The sequence below is a fragment of the Heterodontus francisci genome, chromosome 38 (genome assembly GCF_036365525.1).
Source record: "Heterodontus francisci isolate sHetFra1 chromosome 38, sHetFra1.hap1, whole genome shotgun sequence".
NCBI classification, from domain to species: Eukaryota; Metazoa; Chordata; class Chondrichthyes; order Heterodontiformes; family Heterodontidae; genus Heterodontus; species Heterodontus francisci.
The window spans coordinates 22,619,982-22,639,201 of NC_090408.1; the positions used below are offsets into that span (position 1 = coordinate 22,619,982).

The window sequence follows — 19,220 nt, forward strand, 5'->3', positions numbered from 1 at the left end:
GAAGTCTACTATCCTCCTCATTGTTTAATACATTTCTATGTTTTATATCATCTGCAAGCTTTGAAATTATGCCCTATATATCCAAGTCCATGTTATTAATACAAATCGAAGTGAGCTATGGTCCTAATACCAACCCCTAGGGACCACCACTGTGTATGTTCCTCCAGTCTGAAAAACAATCTTTCACCATTACTCTCTGCTTTCTATCCCTTAGCCAATTTTGTATGCAGGCTACCACGGCCTTTGATTTTGCTAACATGTCTGGAATAGTCTTTTGAAACTCTATATACACAACATTAACTGTACTACCCTCATCAATTCTCTGGTTACTTCATCGCAAAACTTGATCAGGTTAGTCAAAAATGATTTGCCTTTAATGTATCTATGCTGAGTTTCATTTATTAGTCCATACTTTTCCAAATGACAATTAATTTTGTCTCCGATTATTGTCTCTAAAAATTTCTCTTCCACCAGTGTTAGGCTGACTGGCCTGTGGTTGCCTAGTTTAACTCTCTCCCCTTTTTTGAACAAGGATGTAACATGTGTAATCCTCCAGTTCTCTGGCACCACTCACATACCCAAGGAATATTGGAAGCTTGTGACCAGATCCTCCACAATTCCCACCCTTACTTCCCTCAGTAGCCGAATATGTATCCCATTAGGAATGAGTGGCTCCTCTATTGTTCCTTAAATCTAACCAAATAGACTTTGTCTTTGACCCCTCAACTGCAACGTCCCTCTTCAGCGCTACATATACAATCATAGAGTCATAGAGTTATACAGCACAGAAACAGGCCCTTCGGCCCATCGTGTTTGTGCCGGCCATCAAGCATCTATCTATTCTAATCCCATTTTCCAGCACTTGGCCCGTAACCTTGTATGTTATGGCATTTCAAGTGCACATCTAAATGCTTCTTAAATGTTGTGAGGGTTCCTACCTCTACCACCCCTTCAGGTAGTGTGTTCCCGATTCCAACCACCCTCTGGGTGAAAACATTTTTCCTCAAATCCCCTCTAAACCTCCTGCCCCTTACCTTAAATCTATGCCCCTGGTTACTGACACCTCCCCTAAGGAAAAAAGTTTCTTCCTATCTATCCTATCAATGCCCTTCTCTGTTCTAAGGGAAACAACCCTAGCCTATCCAGTCTCTCTTCATAGCTGAAATGCTCCAGCCCAGGCAACATCCTGGTGAATCTCCTCTGCACCATCTCCAGTGCAATCACATCCTTCCTATAGTGTGGTGACCAGAACTGTACACAGTACTCCAGCTGTGGCCTAATTAGCGTTTTATACAGCTATATAGCCAATATATAATCGCAGATTTGTCATTAATTATTAGTACCCCAGCGGAGGACCTACAAAACTATGCATTCAATTCTGATTTATTTAGGAGTGCAAAAATAATGCTAGCTTAGCATATTTTATTCAGATTTCATCATTAGTTTGTGGTTTATTTGATGACTTTGCAATCATATATAAACCCATAACAACTATTTAATTCTTAACGAAGAATGCAAACTTGCAATAATTACACCAAAAGCTGCCAAAATAAAGCAGTAATCAAGTGCTAGTGTTACATACTGGATTTCAACTAATGTTATATGTAATGCAGTGTTAATATCATAACATAATTACAATGTTTTTAATCCTTTATTTTAAGTGGTTAATCATATTTTGTAATCCTGCTACATTAAATTTTGTATAAAATATTATACTTAGTCACTGATTTATATTTTGCGTTTTTCCAAAACACTGTCTACCTGTGTTTCTTTTGGAAAATATTTCGTATATTGGTGATTGATATTATAGTCCTCACTCTAAGGAATTCAGAAAGATAATAGTTTGGATTTTGTGGTTAGTGGCGAAGCAAGGGTGCTCACTGCTGACATCAAGAAAAGACTCGCTGAGCTCTTGTGTTGAGAATTAACTCTTTCGCTGAGCAACTGTTTGTAGCATTATTTAATGGGGATTCCCAACGTCAAGCTACAGTGATGGCATCAAGCTGTCCAAGCAGCCAATCACATTAAAGAGTTCCCACAGACCGTACATGAGGATATGAAAAGCACTTCTTTAAAAATGTTACACAGAGCGAAATAAAGATTGGGACATTTATATGGGGTGAAGGTAGAAGTTGAAATATCCCGAAAAACATTTTTTTTAGTTATTGAAAAAATCTAGTAATGTAATCATATTGGAGACATTTAACACATTCCACATATTTTTGAGGGCCAGACCAGTGTTCAGCAATAGTTATTACTCAGATCGCTGTTAAAAACATAGATGCACCTCACCGAACTAGCCTGAGCTTTTTCTGGGGTTTCTAACAGCGATATGAGAGATTAACTGATTTCGCTGATTGCCAGCTTGGTTTGGGGAGACTGGGTGTGCCTGGGGTCCACAGCATAGTCTGCGGCTGAGCAGTGAATGACAGACCACAACTACAGGATATTTGCAATAATTGGCACTCTCTGGAGTACCCAGGAATCCATTTTTGATCACCTTAATCTTTACTGTCTACATGCTACACGCTTGGTGACTTCAACCAGAAGCATAGGATCAGCTTCCACATGTGCTCTAATGACACTAGCTCTACTTCTTACATTTATCCAAAAGATGTTGCGATACTCTCCAACTCTGGCACCAAGATCTAGATGTGCCAAAAACCATTGACATTGTTCTTGGCTTCCAACACCACCGATACACCTCCGGCTTCCTGACCTGCCAATCAGGCTGCCAGTAGTTGTGGGTCCTTAATGTGCTGCTCAACCTTGAGCTCAGGATCCTCTTGGAGATCCATTGTATTACCAGGACTGTTTTCGTCCACCTTTGCAACATTGCATATCTCTATTCCCATCACTTCCTGTTCTGCTGACAAAACCCTAATCCAAGCTTCATCACCTTGAGGCTTAACTTCACTAAGGCCTTCCATCTGACCTCCTTGCCTCAACCCTCCACATCCTAATCTACACGAAGACCTAGTTCCCATCACTCTTATCCTCCATTGGCTCCCTATGGCCCCGTAGATATCCCTCCTGGCCTTGCTCTGCTTTACCTTATGTCCCCACATGCAAACCATCCCCCTCCACTCCATTCCCGTAGCAGTAGCCTTTTTCTTGCCCCTTGCCCTTTTTATTCCACTTTCGGTGGCCCTTCGTTCAACCTCTCATGTCCTACCTGCTATAATACCCTTCACCTTACTGCCTTATTCCTTTTAGTATGCTTCCTTTCACTCTGTTTTCAAAACCTTTCAACATTTTTCTCTTCAACCATGCTGCACATTTCTACTTTTTACCTCCTGCCTGGCATTCACTGTTATGCCCTCCTTAAGGTGGTATGTTGGAGACATGTTGAAGTGCACCACAGGAAGCAGGATGTTGTTGTGCCCTATGACCTTACTTTCTTGGGTTCCTTTAAGGTAACATCTTATGCCATTTAGTAATTTAGATACTTCAGTGAGGTCCGCTCTTAACCTTCATCTTTTTAGACTACAGAGGTTGAGTTTCTCCAAACTTCCTTCTTAGCTCATCCTCTTTACATTGAGGGCTCAGTTTGCAGCTGCACTCAGAACCCTCTCCAAAGCCAAGTTTTTTTTTTATATAAAAGAAAGGTATTGCACAGACTGGATGAATTTTCGCTTTTATTGCAGAGCATAAAATAGGCAGTAGCAGATCAGCCATCTGTCTGGCACCCCACCTAAATTTCATTTCCACTGACTTCAATAAATGCAAATCAACTGGTCGATCCAGTAATGCCCATGTTCTGCCTGCTAGTAAGAGTAAAAATTCATCTGAGTGTGTCACAGGGCCTAACGTACCTGATTACTGTATAAAGGAAATGTCAAGTGGAGGCTTGGGCCTTCCCAAAAAGAGAGGAAACTTATCTTACTCCCCAAAATTCTTTATGTGACTCAAGGGAGAGAAATAACTGAAAAATTATAGTAACAAGAGTAAAAGTGTAAATAAAATAAATGGCACATAAAGTAGAACTGAAATAGTTAAGTTACAATATTGGTAATAACTTAATTATCAAACATTAGCCTTACAGAGTTTGCAATTAATATATTTTACTTTCTTGAGTATTCAGTTTGGCCAACTACATCTTGAAGTCTTTTTACACATCATGCATATTCAGGAGGGCCTGAGCTAGAGAAAACAAAAATACAAGTGTCAAATATATGAGATAGACTAATGATTTCATTTCATGTGTAGGATAAGATTTTATCCCTGCTATTATTTTTGGCTAATAGTTCACAGCACCATGATCTGAACCTACCTCAGATCCTGAAATATTTTATTTCACTTGTACAACTGAAAATAATTCTATCTGCATATTTATGAACTATAATAACATTGTTATGAACAATGACGCATGGCAACACAGTGATTTACTGTATTAGAGCTGCAAGGCAGTGTGCCACTAAAGAGTGCTGTGGAGTGACTGCAGACGACTCCCAACTTGGGTGTCTGATCTTAGTTGTGTAAAATGGGGAGCAAAGCCCAGCAGCTACTACAATAAAAGCAAAATACTGCGGATGCTGGAAATCTGAAACAAAAACAAGAAATGCTGGAATCACTCAGCAGGTCTGGCAGCATCTGTGGAAAGAGAAGCAGAGTTAACGTTTCGGGTCAGTGACCCTTCTTCGGAACTGGCAAATATTAGAAAAGTCACAGATTATAAGCAAGTGAGGTGGGGGTGGGGCAAGAGATAACAAAGGAGAAGGTGCAGATTGGACCAGGCCACATAGCTGACCAAAAGGTCACGGAGCAAAGGCAAACAATATGTTAATGGTGTGTTGAAAGACAAAGCATTAGTACAGATTAGGTGTAAATACACTGAATATTGAACAGCAGCAAGTGCAAACCTGAAAAAAAAACCTGAAAAAAACAGTGGGTAAGCAAACTGAACAAACTAAGATGAAATGAAATAAATGCAAAAAAAGATTGTAAAAAATGTAAAAAAGAAAGTTAAAAAAAGGAAGAAAAAATAACTGAAAATGAAAGTAAAATGGGGGGCTGTCATGCTCTGAAATTATTGAACTCAATGTTCAGTCCGGCAGGCTGTAGTGTGCCTAATCGGTAGATGAGATGCTGTTCCTCAAGCTTGCGTTGATGTTCACTGGAACACTGCAGCAATCCCAGGACAGAGATGTGAGCATGAGAGCAGGGGGGAGTGTTGAAATGGCAAGCAACCGGAAGCTCCGGGTCCTGCTTGCGGACTGAGCGGAGATGTTCCGCAAAGCGGTCACCCAGTCTGCGCTTGTTCTCCCCAATGTAGAGGAGACCACACTGTGGTCAACACACCATTAACATATTGCTTGCCTTTGCTCCGTGACCTTTTGGTCAGCTATGTGGCCTGGTCCAATCTGCACCTTCTCCTTTGTTATCTCTTGCCCCACCCCCACCTCACTTGCTTATAATCTGTGACTTTTCTAATATTTGTCAGTTCCGAAGAAGGGTCACTGACCCGAAACGTTAACCCAGCAGCTACTATACAGGCAGAGGGGTACAAAGAGAGGAAGTATCATCTCAACAAAAGCAAAATACTGCAGATGCTGGAAATCTGAAATAAAAACAGAAAATGCTAGAAATACTCAGCTGGTCAGTCAGCATCTGCGGAGAGGGGAAAACAGGGTTAACGTTTCAGGTCAATGTTTCAACAGACTTGAATTTCTCATTGCCCTTGTGAAACTTTTAAATGCCACACTGGCAGAGATCTGACAGACGATCACCTTCCTACCATTTGGGGTGGAAGAGCCAGGGTAGTTTTATTTAATTCCTCATGCTTATGCATCTGCTTTTCAATTTCATTGTGAATTGAAGCTAAGAGCATGAGAAATAGGAGCAGGACTATGCCATATGTCCCCTTGAGCCTGCTCCACTATTCAATAAGATGGCTGAACTTCTACCCCAATTTCCCCGCTTGATCCCCATATCCCTCAATTCCCTTTGTGCCCAAAAATCTATTGATCTCAGTCTTGAACATACTTAATGACTGAGCACCACAGCGCTCTGGGATAGAAAATTCCAATGATTCACAACCCTCTGAGTGAAGAAATTTCTCCTCATCTCAGTCCTATACTGCATTGCTAAGCTCAAACATTCTGGCACTCAACACTGCTTAATGTCGATTATTAATGTTACTTCTGTCATTTATGATTACAGGACCTAATAAAGATGTCAGCATTTGACATGTAGGTTCATTTAGCATCAGTGATTGCACCAACCTGCAAGAAGTTGTAGTTTCTTCCGTTCTCCCAGATTGTATTGGAGCTGTTCTAGTAGTTCATAGTAATGAAACAAAGAGTCCCTCGGCCAGATAACCTTCTCTTTTGCTGAGTTATTTTTCATCAGCTTTATATTTTTACGAACGTAGCCTTCCCAGTCTGTGTAGAAATGAAACCAATATGGCTTTAATTTGTCCTTTCTTTCATATTTAATCACATGACATTCTAACTGCTAAAAGCACACAAGGGTCAATTTTGTGATTCGACAGATGCAGCAGGGCCCAGCAGTCACAGGGAGCTCTTAGTGGGGAGGCTGCCATTTCAGGGTTCTGGTATAAAAGCTACAATAGCCACAAATCCCTCTTGTGGGCTTACTTTAACAATGTTTTTTAAGTTAATTATTTAAGCACAAGACAATACTTTAAAGCATTGTTAACTTGGATATGTGTATATATAGGATTTCTCTATGTGCAACAATTGAAAATAACTGTCAAAGAGGGATATGTCTCTCACAATTGCACAGATATTCATCATTTAAGGACAGTCAGGTGGGAATCGATATCAAGCCAGAGATTTAAACTCGAAATCCTTAGTTAAGCATCCAACAATCCAATACAAAAACAAACTACTGCGGATGCTGTAAATCTAAAATAAAAACAAAAAATGTTGGAAACACTCAGCAGGTCAGGCAGCATCTGTGGAGAGAGAAACAAAGTTAACATTTCAGGTCCAGACACTGGAATTGCATCTTCAGAAGCCCGATGGCCTGCTCAATGCTGGTCCTAGTGATCAGGTGGCAATGGTTGTAACGTCTCTGCACCTCTGTTTGGGGCTCCTGTAGAGGGGTGATTAGCTATGTCTTCATGGGATATCCCTTGTCCCCTAGCTTCCATCCACACACTTTGGGGCTTGAAGCGAAGATCTGAGGCAATGTGGACTGACAGAAGATGAAGAAGTCATGGCAGCTGCCAGGAAAGCGAGCGCACACTTGGAGGAGGCTCTTGTTGTGATCACTGATGAGTTGAACATTGAGGGAGTGGAAGCCCATCCTGTTAATGAATTTGATTGGCTGGTGACTGGGTGTCTTTTTGGCCACGTGAGTGCAATTGATGATGCCCTGCGCCTGGGGGAATCCAGTGAGGTGACAAAGCCCCTGCAATCGCAGCAGGTGTTATACCTGCCCATTTACCTCCTCTCTCCTCACTATCCCAGGCCCCAAACACTCCTTTCAGGTGAAGCAGTGGTTTACTTGTACTTCTTTCAATGGAGTATACTGTATTCGCTGCTCACAATGCGGTCTCCTCTACATCGGGGAGACCAAACGCAGACTGGGTGACCGCTTTGTGGAACACCTCCACTCAGTCCGCAAGCAGGACCCCGAGCTTCGGTTGTTTGCCATTTCAACACTACCCCCTGCTCTCATGCTCACATCTCTGTCCTGGGATTGCTGCAGTGTTCCAGTGAACATCAACGCAAGCTCGAGGAACAGCATCTCATTTACCAAGGCATACTACAGCCTGCCGGACTGAACATTGAGTTCAATAATTTCAGAGCATGCCGGGCCCCCCATTTAACTTTTATTTTTAATTATTTTTTTCTTTTTCCTTTTTTTACATTTTGTGTTTATTTTATTTCATCTTAGTTTGTTCAGTTTGCTTACCCATTGTTTTTTTCATGTTTGTACTGGCGGCTGTTCAATTTTCAGTCCGTTAATACCCTTTCTGTACTAATGCTTTGTCTTTCAACACACCATTAACATATCTTTGCTCCATGACCTTCTGGTCAGCTATTCTGTGACCTTGTCCTATCTACACCTTCTCCTTTGTTATCTCTTACCCCACCCCCACTTTACTTGCTTATAACCTTCTACATTTCTAATATTTGCCAGTTCTGAAGAAGGGTCACTGACCTGAAACGTTAATTCTGCTTCTCTATCCACAGATGCTGCCAGACCTGCTGCGTGTTTCCTGTATTTCTTGTTTTTATTAATGGAATGCTATCCTCTATTATCAGAGGAATTGAAAATAAAAGTAAGGATATTATGCTTCAGTTATACTGGGCTTTGGTGAGACCACATCTCTGTAACTGTGTGCAGTTTTGGTCTCCTTATTTTAGGAAGGATGTAAATGCTTTGGAGATGGTTCAGAGGAGGTTTACTAGATTGATACCTGGAATGAGCAGGTTGTCTTATGAGGAAAGGTTGGACAGACTGGGGTTGTTTTCACTGGAGTTTAGAAGAGTGAGAGGAGACTTGATTGAAATATATAAGATCCTGAATGGTCTTGACAAGGTGGATGTGGAAAGGATGTTTCCGCTTGTGGGTGAATCCAGAACTAGTGGGCACTGTTTTAAAATTAGGGGTTGCCCTTTTAGGACAGAGATGAGGAGAATTTATTTTCTGAGGGTTGTGCAACTTTGGAACTCTCTGCCTCAGAATGTGGTGGAGGTGGATTCATTGAATATTTTTAAGGCAGAGGTAGATGGATTCTTGTTAGGCAAGGGAATCAAAGGTTATTGGGGGGTGAGGGTAGATGGGAGTGTGGAATTTGAGACAGAAACAGATCAGCCATGATATTATTGAATGGTGCAACAGGCTAGAGAGGCCGAATGGCCTCCTTCTGCTCCTAATTCGTACGTTCATATTTCCTGGCACTTTCAAAGATCAGTGCACCTGCACCCCAAGGTCCCTCTGTTCCTGCCCACTCTTTAGAACAGTGTCATTAAGTATATATTGCCTCTCCCTATTCCTTCTGCCAAAATGCATCACCTCACACTTATCAGTATTAAATTCCATCTGCCACCAGTCTGCACATTCTGCTAGCCTATCTATATTCTGTTGCAGACAATCCATGTAATTCACACCTCCAAGTTTGGTGTCATCGGCAAATTTTGAGATTCTACTCTGTATTCCAAAATTCAAGTCATTTACATAAAGCAGAAAAGGCAGTGGTCCCAGCACTGTCCCTTGGGGAAAATCACTGTCTACCATCCTCCTTTTAGAACCATTTACTACGACTTGCTGTTTTCTGTCCTCAATTCAATTTTTTATCCAATTGGATACTGACCCTCCTATTCCATAAGCCTCAATTTTGTTAACCAACCTTCTATATGGCACCTGATCAAATGTTTTCTTTAAATCCATATAAACAACATCCACCGCATTTCCTTCATCAACCTTCTCTGTTACATGATCAAAAAATTCAATTAGATTAGTCAAGCACGATCTGCCTTTAAAGAATCCATGCTGGCTATCCTTAATTAACTCAAACCTCTCCTGGCGTCTGTTGCTTTTTTTCCCTTGATTATTGTTTCTAAAACCTTACCCACCACTGATGTTAAACTAACTGGCCTGTAGTTGCTAGGACTGTCCTTATGCCCTTTCTTGAATAAGGGCATTTGCAACTCTCCAATCCTCTGGCACTTCTCCCCTATCCAGAGAAGATTGGAAGATAATGGCAAGCGCTTCCGTTATCTCTATCCCCACTTCCTTTAGCAACCTGGGATGCAAGCCATCCGAACAAGGTGACTTATCTCTTTGGCCTCCTTATCTCGAGAGACAATGGGTAAGCGCCTGGAGGTGGTCAGTGGTGTGTGGAGCAGCGCTTGGAGTGGCTATAAAGGCCAATTCTAGAGTGACAAACTCTTCCACAGGTGCTGCAGAAAAATTTGTTTGTCGGGGCTGTTACACAGTTGGCTCTCCCCTTGCGCTTTTGTCTTTTTTCCTGCCAACCCTAAGCATATCCAGCCTTTTTAGTACCCCCCCCCCACCCTCTCAATTTTTACCCTATCCATTGCCCCTACTCTCTCTGCTTCTACTGATTCTATTTTCTTAGTGAACACTGATACAAAGTACTCATTAAGCCTTGCCCTGCACTTCAAAGCATACATTACCTTCTTTGTCCCTAATAGGCCCCACTCCACCTCTTACTACTTGCTTACCATTTACATGCCGGTAGAAGATCTTTGGGTTTCCTTTTATGTTAACTGCCATTCTATTCTCATTCTCTCTTTGCCAGTCTTATTTTCCTCTTCACCTCCCCTCTCAACTTATTGTCACTAAAGTCCGCAGCTGATCTTTGAAAGGATCCAGAAGTGAGGAGGTTCAAGGCCACAGTGACTTTGACGGCTACTGGCAAGGCAAGGTGACCAGTGCTGTGAGATGCTACGTCTTTGGCGACAAGGTCACAGATGTCTGTAACCATCTTCCTGGAGCGTCGCAGTCTTCTGTGACACTGGGTCTCAGTCATTTCCATGTAGCTCAGTCTTTTGCGGTGGATCCTGTGCTGAAGGTATGGCCTCTGTGTCCTTCCTGCCCCTCTTTTCTCTCCCATGTCCTCCTGCTGCTCAGGATTCCACCTTTCCCGCAGAGCGTGTTGCCCCTCATCGCCACCGAGCCCAAAATCTGGCAGTCGTGCCCCCATTGCCAACTGCAGCTTTCCTTTTCGACAGGTGGCCACCCAATTGTCCTTGGCAGCCTTGCCTCTGCTCTTCTGCTCCCGCAATGCCAGGGAGTGACGACCCGATTCAATGTCCAACACTGGCTGCCCAATCTCTCTGCCACATGTGCAGCGGTAAGGGCACCTCCTTACCAAAGGGTGAGTCATCCTCTGCCCATCTGACCTCTTATGGGGCCAGGGTGATGCTCCCCATTCTGTACCCACCTCCCTTCGGCAGATCTGCAAAAGACACCTCCTGAAACCCATGTGCCCCCTTCAAAATTCCACCCTTCAACATTAGCAAGCCCGTAATGAACTTATAAACCACTTTAATTGGCCTCAATAGGGAGGCGAGCGGGATTCCTGTCCCGCCCTCCTGGTAAACATTGCCGGCACTGAGAACGGCGCCCTGAAACTGACACACAGGCCAGCGCCGGCATTTTTGGGGCCCCTCTCACCTCCGTTCTTGCCCTCGGGGGGGTGGGAGGGGGTCTGAAAATTCAGTCCTGGGAGTTCAACAATTTCAGATCATAACCACAGCCCCCATTTTGTTTCGGACAGCAGCTGTTGGTATTGACTCCACTATTCCCATTTACACCTCCTTTAGACCCATCCTTTGTTTCTATGCTTGTGCCATTACCATCTCCTTTTGCCTTGCACCATCACTCCTTTGTCATTTAATCTCTCTTAACTTCCACCCTATCACAGACCTTCCATTTTATTTCTTCCTCCCTCCCTCCCTTTCCCTGCCACTATACTTGCTGAAAACTTGCTGCATCTCTAACTTTTTCCACTTCTGATAAACTTCTGAAACGTTAACACTGTTTCTCTCTCCACGGATGCTGGCTAAACGCTGAGTATTTCCAGCATTTCCATTTCCTTTATTCAACAATCTAACCTTGAGTAAGTTCATATTTAAGAACATAGATTTTTACTGCTTGTCTTGCAATCTGCAGACTTGTATCCAAGGCAAAATACTCTACAAAAGGAACTTAACAATCTATTATTAAAAAGTTGTCAGTTTAGTACAAATGGAGAAGCCAGCAATACAGAATTTTTGTAATTTATGATGTTTTGAAAGCTGTAAAGGAAATTCATATTTCAATGTTTTTTCATTAACCTATAATTTCCTCTCTTACCTTTACTTGTGCGTTTGAAAGATAGCTCACTTGAATGACTCGCGAGGCTGCTCGACCTAAAATCCACGTCGCTAGAATGATTTATTTCAGATTCTGACGGTCTCTCTCTGCATGCAGCAAGTAGTGGAAATTGAAAAATGCAATGCACTCTGCTATAAGTTAGTTTGTCCCCACTCAAGCTGTCTCCCCTTTGCACCTGAAGGCACTAGCTCATTTCCACAAGCACATTCCCGTACTTCACCGAAGTGGCCAATTTTTCTGCATAAACTAGGTGATGAATATCAGTGGACTATATGAAGGGCACCATAACGCAGCACAATCCTTTCCTCACCAAAAAAGTTGAAATTTTTCCAGCTGATGTTAGTGAAAATGATCAGACAGGAACAAAAGGCGAGATTTCCTGTTTTCCACTCATTGCCAATTTTTCACTCAAATTATCAGCAGAAGGAATTTCATTTCCCAGAAGTTCAGACATCTATACTTTTCAGCAGGAATCACTAGATGGCAAACAGAAGCAGAGAACCGGGCTGATTCTTCCCCTCCCTTGCCCAGGAACACTGAGGCTAATCGTTTCACTACTACTACCTATCCTGGCTGTGATCGCTTAACTCAGGATAGATCAAGGCAGAACCTAGGCCTCTCCTGGTCTGTCTGGCTCAATACTGTACTGAGCAGCACCCATTAAGCCATCAGGGAAACTTTTCCATAACTCATATTTTACAGTGTAAATTTCTGCTGCTTATTTTACAATCTGTGGACATCTTTTCATCCAAAATCAAAGGCAAAATTGTTAAACAAAAGGAACAATATCATTTGTCCTTATAAAATAAAAAAAATTAAGCCACAAAACTGGTTCATAAAAATGGCTAAATACTACAGATGCTGGAAATCTGAAACATAAACAGAAAATACTGGAAATACTGAGCAGGCCAGATGCTGCCTGGCATTTTCTGCTTATAAACAGATTCAGGTGAAAATTTAAGGACTACATGACAACATCTTGACAATATTTCAATGTGATAAGAAATGTGACCGATGATGGTGATTAATTATGTTAGCACTAGCACAATGGGAATATCAATATTAATTTATTTTTAATGTATAAATAATAATGTTCATAAACATTTACTGAACTTAAAAAGCTACTTCAGGCATTCGACAAATAAAGAATAATGGATAGACAAAGCATACCTTACAGATAAAATGTACCCTCTATTATCATAATTATCATTATATGGTACTCTATACATACCAACCTCCTGTCATCAAGCCTTTTCAGATTCAAAAAAATTGTGTTTTTCAGCAACAGCATGTGCAAGCATTTAGCATAGTTGTATTTTCTTCACCAAATAAAGTATTATGGTGCAGCTGACTATTACGAAATAGAATATTAACAGATAAAGAAATATCTTATGTTGAATCCTATGAACTGAAAAAATCACATCTGAATCCTGTGAAGAATAAGAATCCACTTCAATGAGTGTTGCAACAAATCCATCTGAAAAAAGTGCGAAATTCCATGCAAAAAAATCACAAGCCTCTACGTAAAAAGAAAATTAGCAAATAAAACTCCTGTGATGAGAAGAGTGTTGCATTAAGCTGTGTGAAGAACGAAAACGTCTCTGAGCCTTGGAGACAACTGTATAAAGATTAATCTGTGGGCAGTGAGACCTTTGAATAATGGCTTGTAATAGTAAATCACAATATGGCAGTTAGAGTCAATTTCCCAATGTATTGCGATAAATCCTTCTAAGAAATAATATTATTATAAAAATTCACAATGCTAGAGCAATGAGGTAAATAGTGGCAAGGGATGAGAATATCCGAGTGCATCACCTTGAGAAGGAATGCAATGGTGGTGAAAGTATGCCATCAAGTGTCTGACAAGCATGAGCATCATATGTATCACACCAAGCCACTCTGATAAATACATGTAATTTTAGTTGTGAGAACTTGGAAGGTTGTGACAAGTTGCAAGTACTCACAAAAAAGCTTGCAGTCAAGTTTATCAAAAAGCTCAGTCAGTACTTGGCAAGCACCGCATGTTTTACTTTAATTTCTTAGTCGAATATCCCCCACACAATTTATATGGTTATGACACTAGCTTCCTCATAATGCTACTAGCTCTGCAAACTCTATTTTTAATACTTAATATGAGACATTTACTTTAATATATTAAATAAGAACTGTAAGACACTTACACTTTGCTCAGAACATCTTTTAAGCTCAGTTGCTGACTCAACCTCCTGAAAATGAGAAGTAACAACAGTAGGTAAGTTTGCTTTTCCCTGCCTATCCATGTTTCCCCCATCTCATATTATCATCATCCAAAAATGAGGATTTCCAACTTCCTCCTAGGTTTCTGGCAATGTCTCTACGAGAAACCAGATAACACAGGGCAAGATTCCACCCTTGTGGCCTGGCTGATATTTATCCCTCAAAAATCATAGCTCATAAAGATTATCTGGTCATTATCACCTTACTGTTTGTGGGACATTGATGTGTGCAAATTGGCTGCTGCATTTCCTACAGCACAGCAGCGACTACACTTCAAAAATACTTCATTGGCAATAAAGTGCTTTGGGACATCCTGAGGTCATGAAAGACACTACTGTATATGAATTCCACCCTTTTCTTTTACTTTTTCTACCAGTGGTAATTTAGGATGACACTGAGACTCGTCACTGGGCACGAAATTGGGCCTGGTAGCACCTATTGTATCTCTGAACATCAGTGGTAGTGAGCTAACGCTAGTCTCAGAGAGGAAGAGAACGATAAAGCTGCCACATGATTATCTTCTTATCACTGGCAACAATGAAGTCAGACAGAAGATAGCATTATCTCCAATGCTAGTCACTTTGCAGTCTGGGTTTCTCTAGCTATTTTTGTCATCTGGAGGTCTATTGCTGGTAAGCAATTTTGAGGTAGTGGTTTTTTTCTCCAATCAAAGTTTTAAATCCTGGATATTTATTGCACAGGTGAAATTATTATCTGCTGATCACCAATATTGAAGCAGCAGTGATATAGAATATCTATTTGATAAACCACAATATTTATTTAAAGTTCTTGCACCAAGGGAAGCATTTAGATTTGATATAAATAATTATTTGCGTTTAGCTAAGCCAGTTGCAAATTTAATACCATCAATACTGCATTATATCAGTATACACTTACTGTCACATTACACCACAAGATTTGTGATTGTTCATTTAGGTCATACTCTCAAGATAACTCATAAAAGCAGGAGTAGGCCTTGAGAAATGGGTTATCCTTAGTTCATTATTTATGGCAAAACAGCAAATAATCTTGGTACACATGCATTTCCCATCTCCTAATAGTTCTGTGGCAGTACCCTCACCACATGGACTGCAGCAGTTCAAGAAGCTGGCTTGTCACCACCATCCCAAGGGCAATTAGGGATGGGAAATAAATGCTGGCCTTGCCAGCAATGCCCACAAACTGTGCATGAACAAAAAAAAAATCTACAAATAGCAAATAGTAGAGATCACTATACAGTAATCAAGAGTAGGAATCATGATCCATGCAGTGTCTGATCAAGAACTTCTTTATATTACACTGGGCACCAAAGGGTAGGAAAATGACCCATTTGAAAAAATGACATACACTACTTTGAGTAAAAAGAAATCACTTAAACAAATATGCAATGCAGCATATTATTACGTGACATGCGTTTCATATATGTTCAATATCATACAGACTATAACATAAAGTTGCTTTGTACCTCTGCATCATCTGTAATTTAAAATGGTCTGCTTTTCGTTGGCTTTCAAGCTGCTTAATTTGTCCTGCTAGATCTTTCCTTATGGTCTGAAAATTGCTCACTGTGGGTAAACAAATATTAATATTTTGAAACTACGGAAAATTTTTGCATATGATTTTTGAAATTATGGTCCAGAAATGTATTTTATCAATAAGGCTTATACCGGCAGTATTTCTGTTATCATCCAGTAAAGTGTGCACATTACTGCTAACACTTAGAGGATACTGTATGCATTCTCCTAGTTGTTGGTGTACCAAATTGGACCCATCATATGTCAAAGTGCTGCATCAAATTAACATCTTCAATCAGTCCTGTCAGCACAATATACTTTGCGTGATATTCCTGAAGTTGAGTATAATATGCCTGTGTGTCAGTGACTGCATAGGGCAACTAGACATGACAGGATCATGAAGGCCCCAAGTTCATGACAGGCCCCCGGCTTCACCATCCTTCATTTCCTTTATGATATAGGTGTACTTCTCAAAAGGAGTTAAGGTTTTTTTATTGCCTCTGACTTCTCCAATCTTCTCCCTTCTATGAGGTGCCATCTCCTTCTGCAAGCAAAGAAAGAAGTTGCATTTATGTTTTCAGGCCATCACAAAGATCTTCGCAGCCAATGAAGTACTTTTGAAGTGTAGCCACTGTTGTTATGTAGGCAAAAATGGGAGCCAAATTGCAGACAAGATTCCACATGCAACAATGAGATAAAAGACCAGATAATCTGTTTCAGTGATGTTAATTAAGAGATAAATGTTGACCAGAACACTTGGAGAACTCCCCTGCTCTTTTTCAAATAAAAAAAGCAGGCAGAGCTGCAGTTCAACATCTCATCCAAAAGGCAGTACCTCTGACAGTGTTGCACTCCTTGAGTCCTGCACTAAAGTGTCATTTGCTCACATCTCTGGAGTGGGGTTTGAACACTCAACCTTCTGGCCAGAGAAAGCGTGTTACCACTAAACCAAGGCTGCCACATAGCAATTATGTGGAACACAAATAGTGGTATACGGCTTACCCTCCTCAAGACCATTTTGTCTGACACTAAATGAACATCGTGCACCTAGGTTGATTTACAATATCTTGTACAATACCTTTAGGACCTTCTTGTATTCATATAGTTTGTTCAATACATTTCTCACATTCCACACCTACTTCTCCCTGACCCCCACTGCCCCGCCCCCACCCTCTCTCCCTGTATAAAAAGGGCTTTGTCATGTTCACAGATAAAACCTGCTTCAAATGCATCTGACTGTTGCACTGCTCTTTTGAGGCTAAATTTTGAACAAAACAAAGTCTACTTTTTTTCCCATTCAATCGCCCCATGTTCTTCTCGGTTTCTTGCTTTACTTTCCCTCTCCTGAAAATGTTGAGCAATACTATGGTCTGGTCCCACAGCCATCACAGTTCTCCAATAGTTCATTTAAGTAACCAATTTTCCTAATTTATGCATCTTCATAGGGAGTGTCAGTAGATTAGTGGACCATGGAGACCATCACAGCTGAACCCATCATGGCCTTGCCTGATATCCACATAAGGTGGTTAGTGACTGGATAGTGACTGGAATCTCAGCTGATTTCTGTTTGGGACATTCAGGCACTGTTAACTGCAACTGCAGCTGAGGATGGCTATCTGAGCTCTTTCTGGATCTTGGTGGTTGCACTTACCCATTAGTGGGGGAACAAAAATGCTCACAATCGTTTAAAAAGGATTCTCTCCATTCAGCCATGGCTCAGTTGCTGGCACTCTAGGCTGAGTCAGAATATTCTGGATTCAAATCTCACTCCAGAGACGGAGCACAAAATTCTAGGCTGACACTACAGTGCAGTACTGAGGAAGTGCTGCACAGTTGGAGGTGCCGTCTTTCAGATGAGACGTTATCCTGGGTCTCTTGGCTGATATTTATCCTGCAATCAACATCACTAAAACAGATTATCTGCTCTTAATGGGACCTTGCTGTGTGCAAAGTGGCTGCTGCATTTCCTGCAATACAAACAACAGTGACAATACTTAAAAAAAATGCTTCATTGACTGTAAAACATTTTTGGATATCCTGAAATTGTCGAAGGTGCCATAGAAATGCAACTCTTTCTTTCTCTTCGACTACATATTTTGACATATGCTTCTTAATGTTAAATCAAGACAATTAGTTGCTGAATGAATGACAGAATGAGTTTTCTAAAATGCTCTTAAAAATGTTACTTGTGTACACACACCTTTAAGCAGTGTGGCTACAACATCATGTCAGTCATGTAAGAGCTATGATGTAACACACCATGTGATTCTGCGTGTTTCACGGTCTTGTAGAAACACCTGTACTGTGAACATCTCAATGTACTCTGCTCTACCATTACTCAATGAAGAACCCATAATATTGTATCACTGATCCCATCTGGAGTGGTCAGTCTTTGTGTACAGTCTCTACTAACACAGAGGTTCAAGCAACGTGCAACATGTTGGCAGTGGTGAGATTTCTGAAGACCCAAACATGCAACACATTAGCATTGCTGGGTTTTTAGAAGAAATAGATATATTAATTCTGAAGAGAGCACACTTCTTTTCCTCTTGGAAGATCAGACTATGTTGCAAGCCATTTTTTTTCATTCAAGTCTATTCAGCAACGATCTGGATCTCCAACATCCCAACCCTTCCAGCCTTCTTACCTTCGAAGCAATGCAATCAGCAGCAACTAGGTAAGCTTCTTTTCACTTTGGGCTGTGAGGTCAGGTGGCTGCAGACTCCTTTTGACTTGATTGACATGGGGATCCTGAGGTCAATTTCTCACATCAGGAGCAACTTGGCAAGTCTGGGCGAGTGAACGCTGTACAAAGGTAACACACCATGTTACATTTGTGAGGTGCAGCGAACGGTTTAGCACCATAATAGCAGTGGGCTACCAGGTCGAGCAGAAAATTGGCACAGTTTCAATATGGGGAGCACTGCAATCCGTCAGTGAACAGTGGAACACTTGGCAACAGCCAAGACACAGAACAGAGGATAGTTATCTATTGTTGTTTCAGTAGTAGCAATCGCTATTGCTATATTTTGAAGGAAAATCACCATTACAGTTTTGGGCCTTCGATTTTTCTTCATGCCAAATCCAGCCTTCATGGCCAGGGCTAAGCCAAAAGCAGGTAAATTCTGCAACAGCGCCACAACCTCCAGGCCTGTCCATTAGTGGTATTACAACAAGTCTCCACAGCAAGAGACAGTGCCACAACCTCCAAACCATTTTACCAATGGAACTGCAACTCTTTTTTATTGCAGAAGACAGCACCACACCCTCCAAGTCTGTTCAGAAGTGGTACTGCAGGTCTTTCTATTATTTGCCTTCACAGCTTATCTTTTCTTCTCTAGATGCAACAACACAGAGTCATTGGAATCATAGCAACACTTTATCCTGCTATTAGTTGGAAAGCGTCTGACCTGCTTTCAGAATTTCTTCTTTCCAAGCAGAGTCAAGCTTTGTTTCGATGACCTAGCCATTGATGATCCACTGAAGCAAGTGGTAAAGATATGCATAACTATTGGCAATGAAGGACTACATCGTCTCAACACCTCTGGCCTTAATGGTGCAACAGAAGTATCCTGCAAAGATTTGGTCCAATCTAGAAGACCAATTGTGCCTCAAGCTCAATTTTCGAGT

General features: G+C 41.2%; 1 protein-coding gene across 8 annotated transcripts in view; it reads right to left on the reverse strand.

The window, feature by feature from the left end:
• Positions 1-1,629: 1,629 nt before the first annotated feature.
• Positions 1,630-19,220, reverse strand: part of LOC137352419 (cation channel sperm-associated protein 2-like) — a 74,909-nt gene continuing 57,318 nt past the window's right edge. For 6 of the 8 annotated variants that reach the window (XM_068017806.1, XM_068017807.1, XM_068017802.1 and 3 more), the window contains 5 exons: positions 15,542-15,641; positions 14,001-14,045; positions 11,800-11,906; positions 6,225-6,383; positions 1,631-4,143 (listed from right to left, as the gene is read on the reverse strand). In XM_068017806.1, the coding sequence (XP_067873907.1) occupies positions 4,112-4,143; positions 6,225-6,383; positions 11,800-11,906; positions 14,001-14,045; positions 15,542-15,641 (443 nt within the window). In that variant the 3' untranslated portion in view covers positions 1,631-4,111. Of the gene's footprint in view, positions 4,144-6,224; positions 6,384-11,799; positions 11,907-14,000; positions 14,046-15,541; positions 15,642-19,220 lie in introns of those variants that run through there. The other 2 variants (XM_068017809.1, XM_068017808.1) reach the window with 2 other exon arrangements.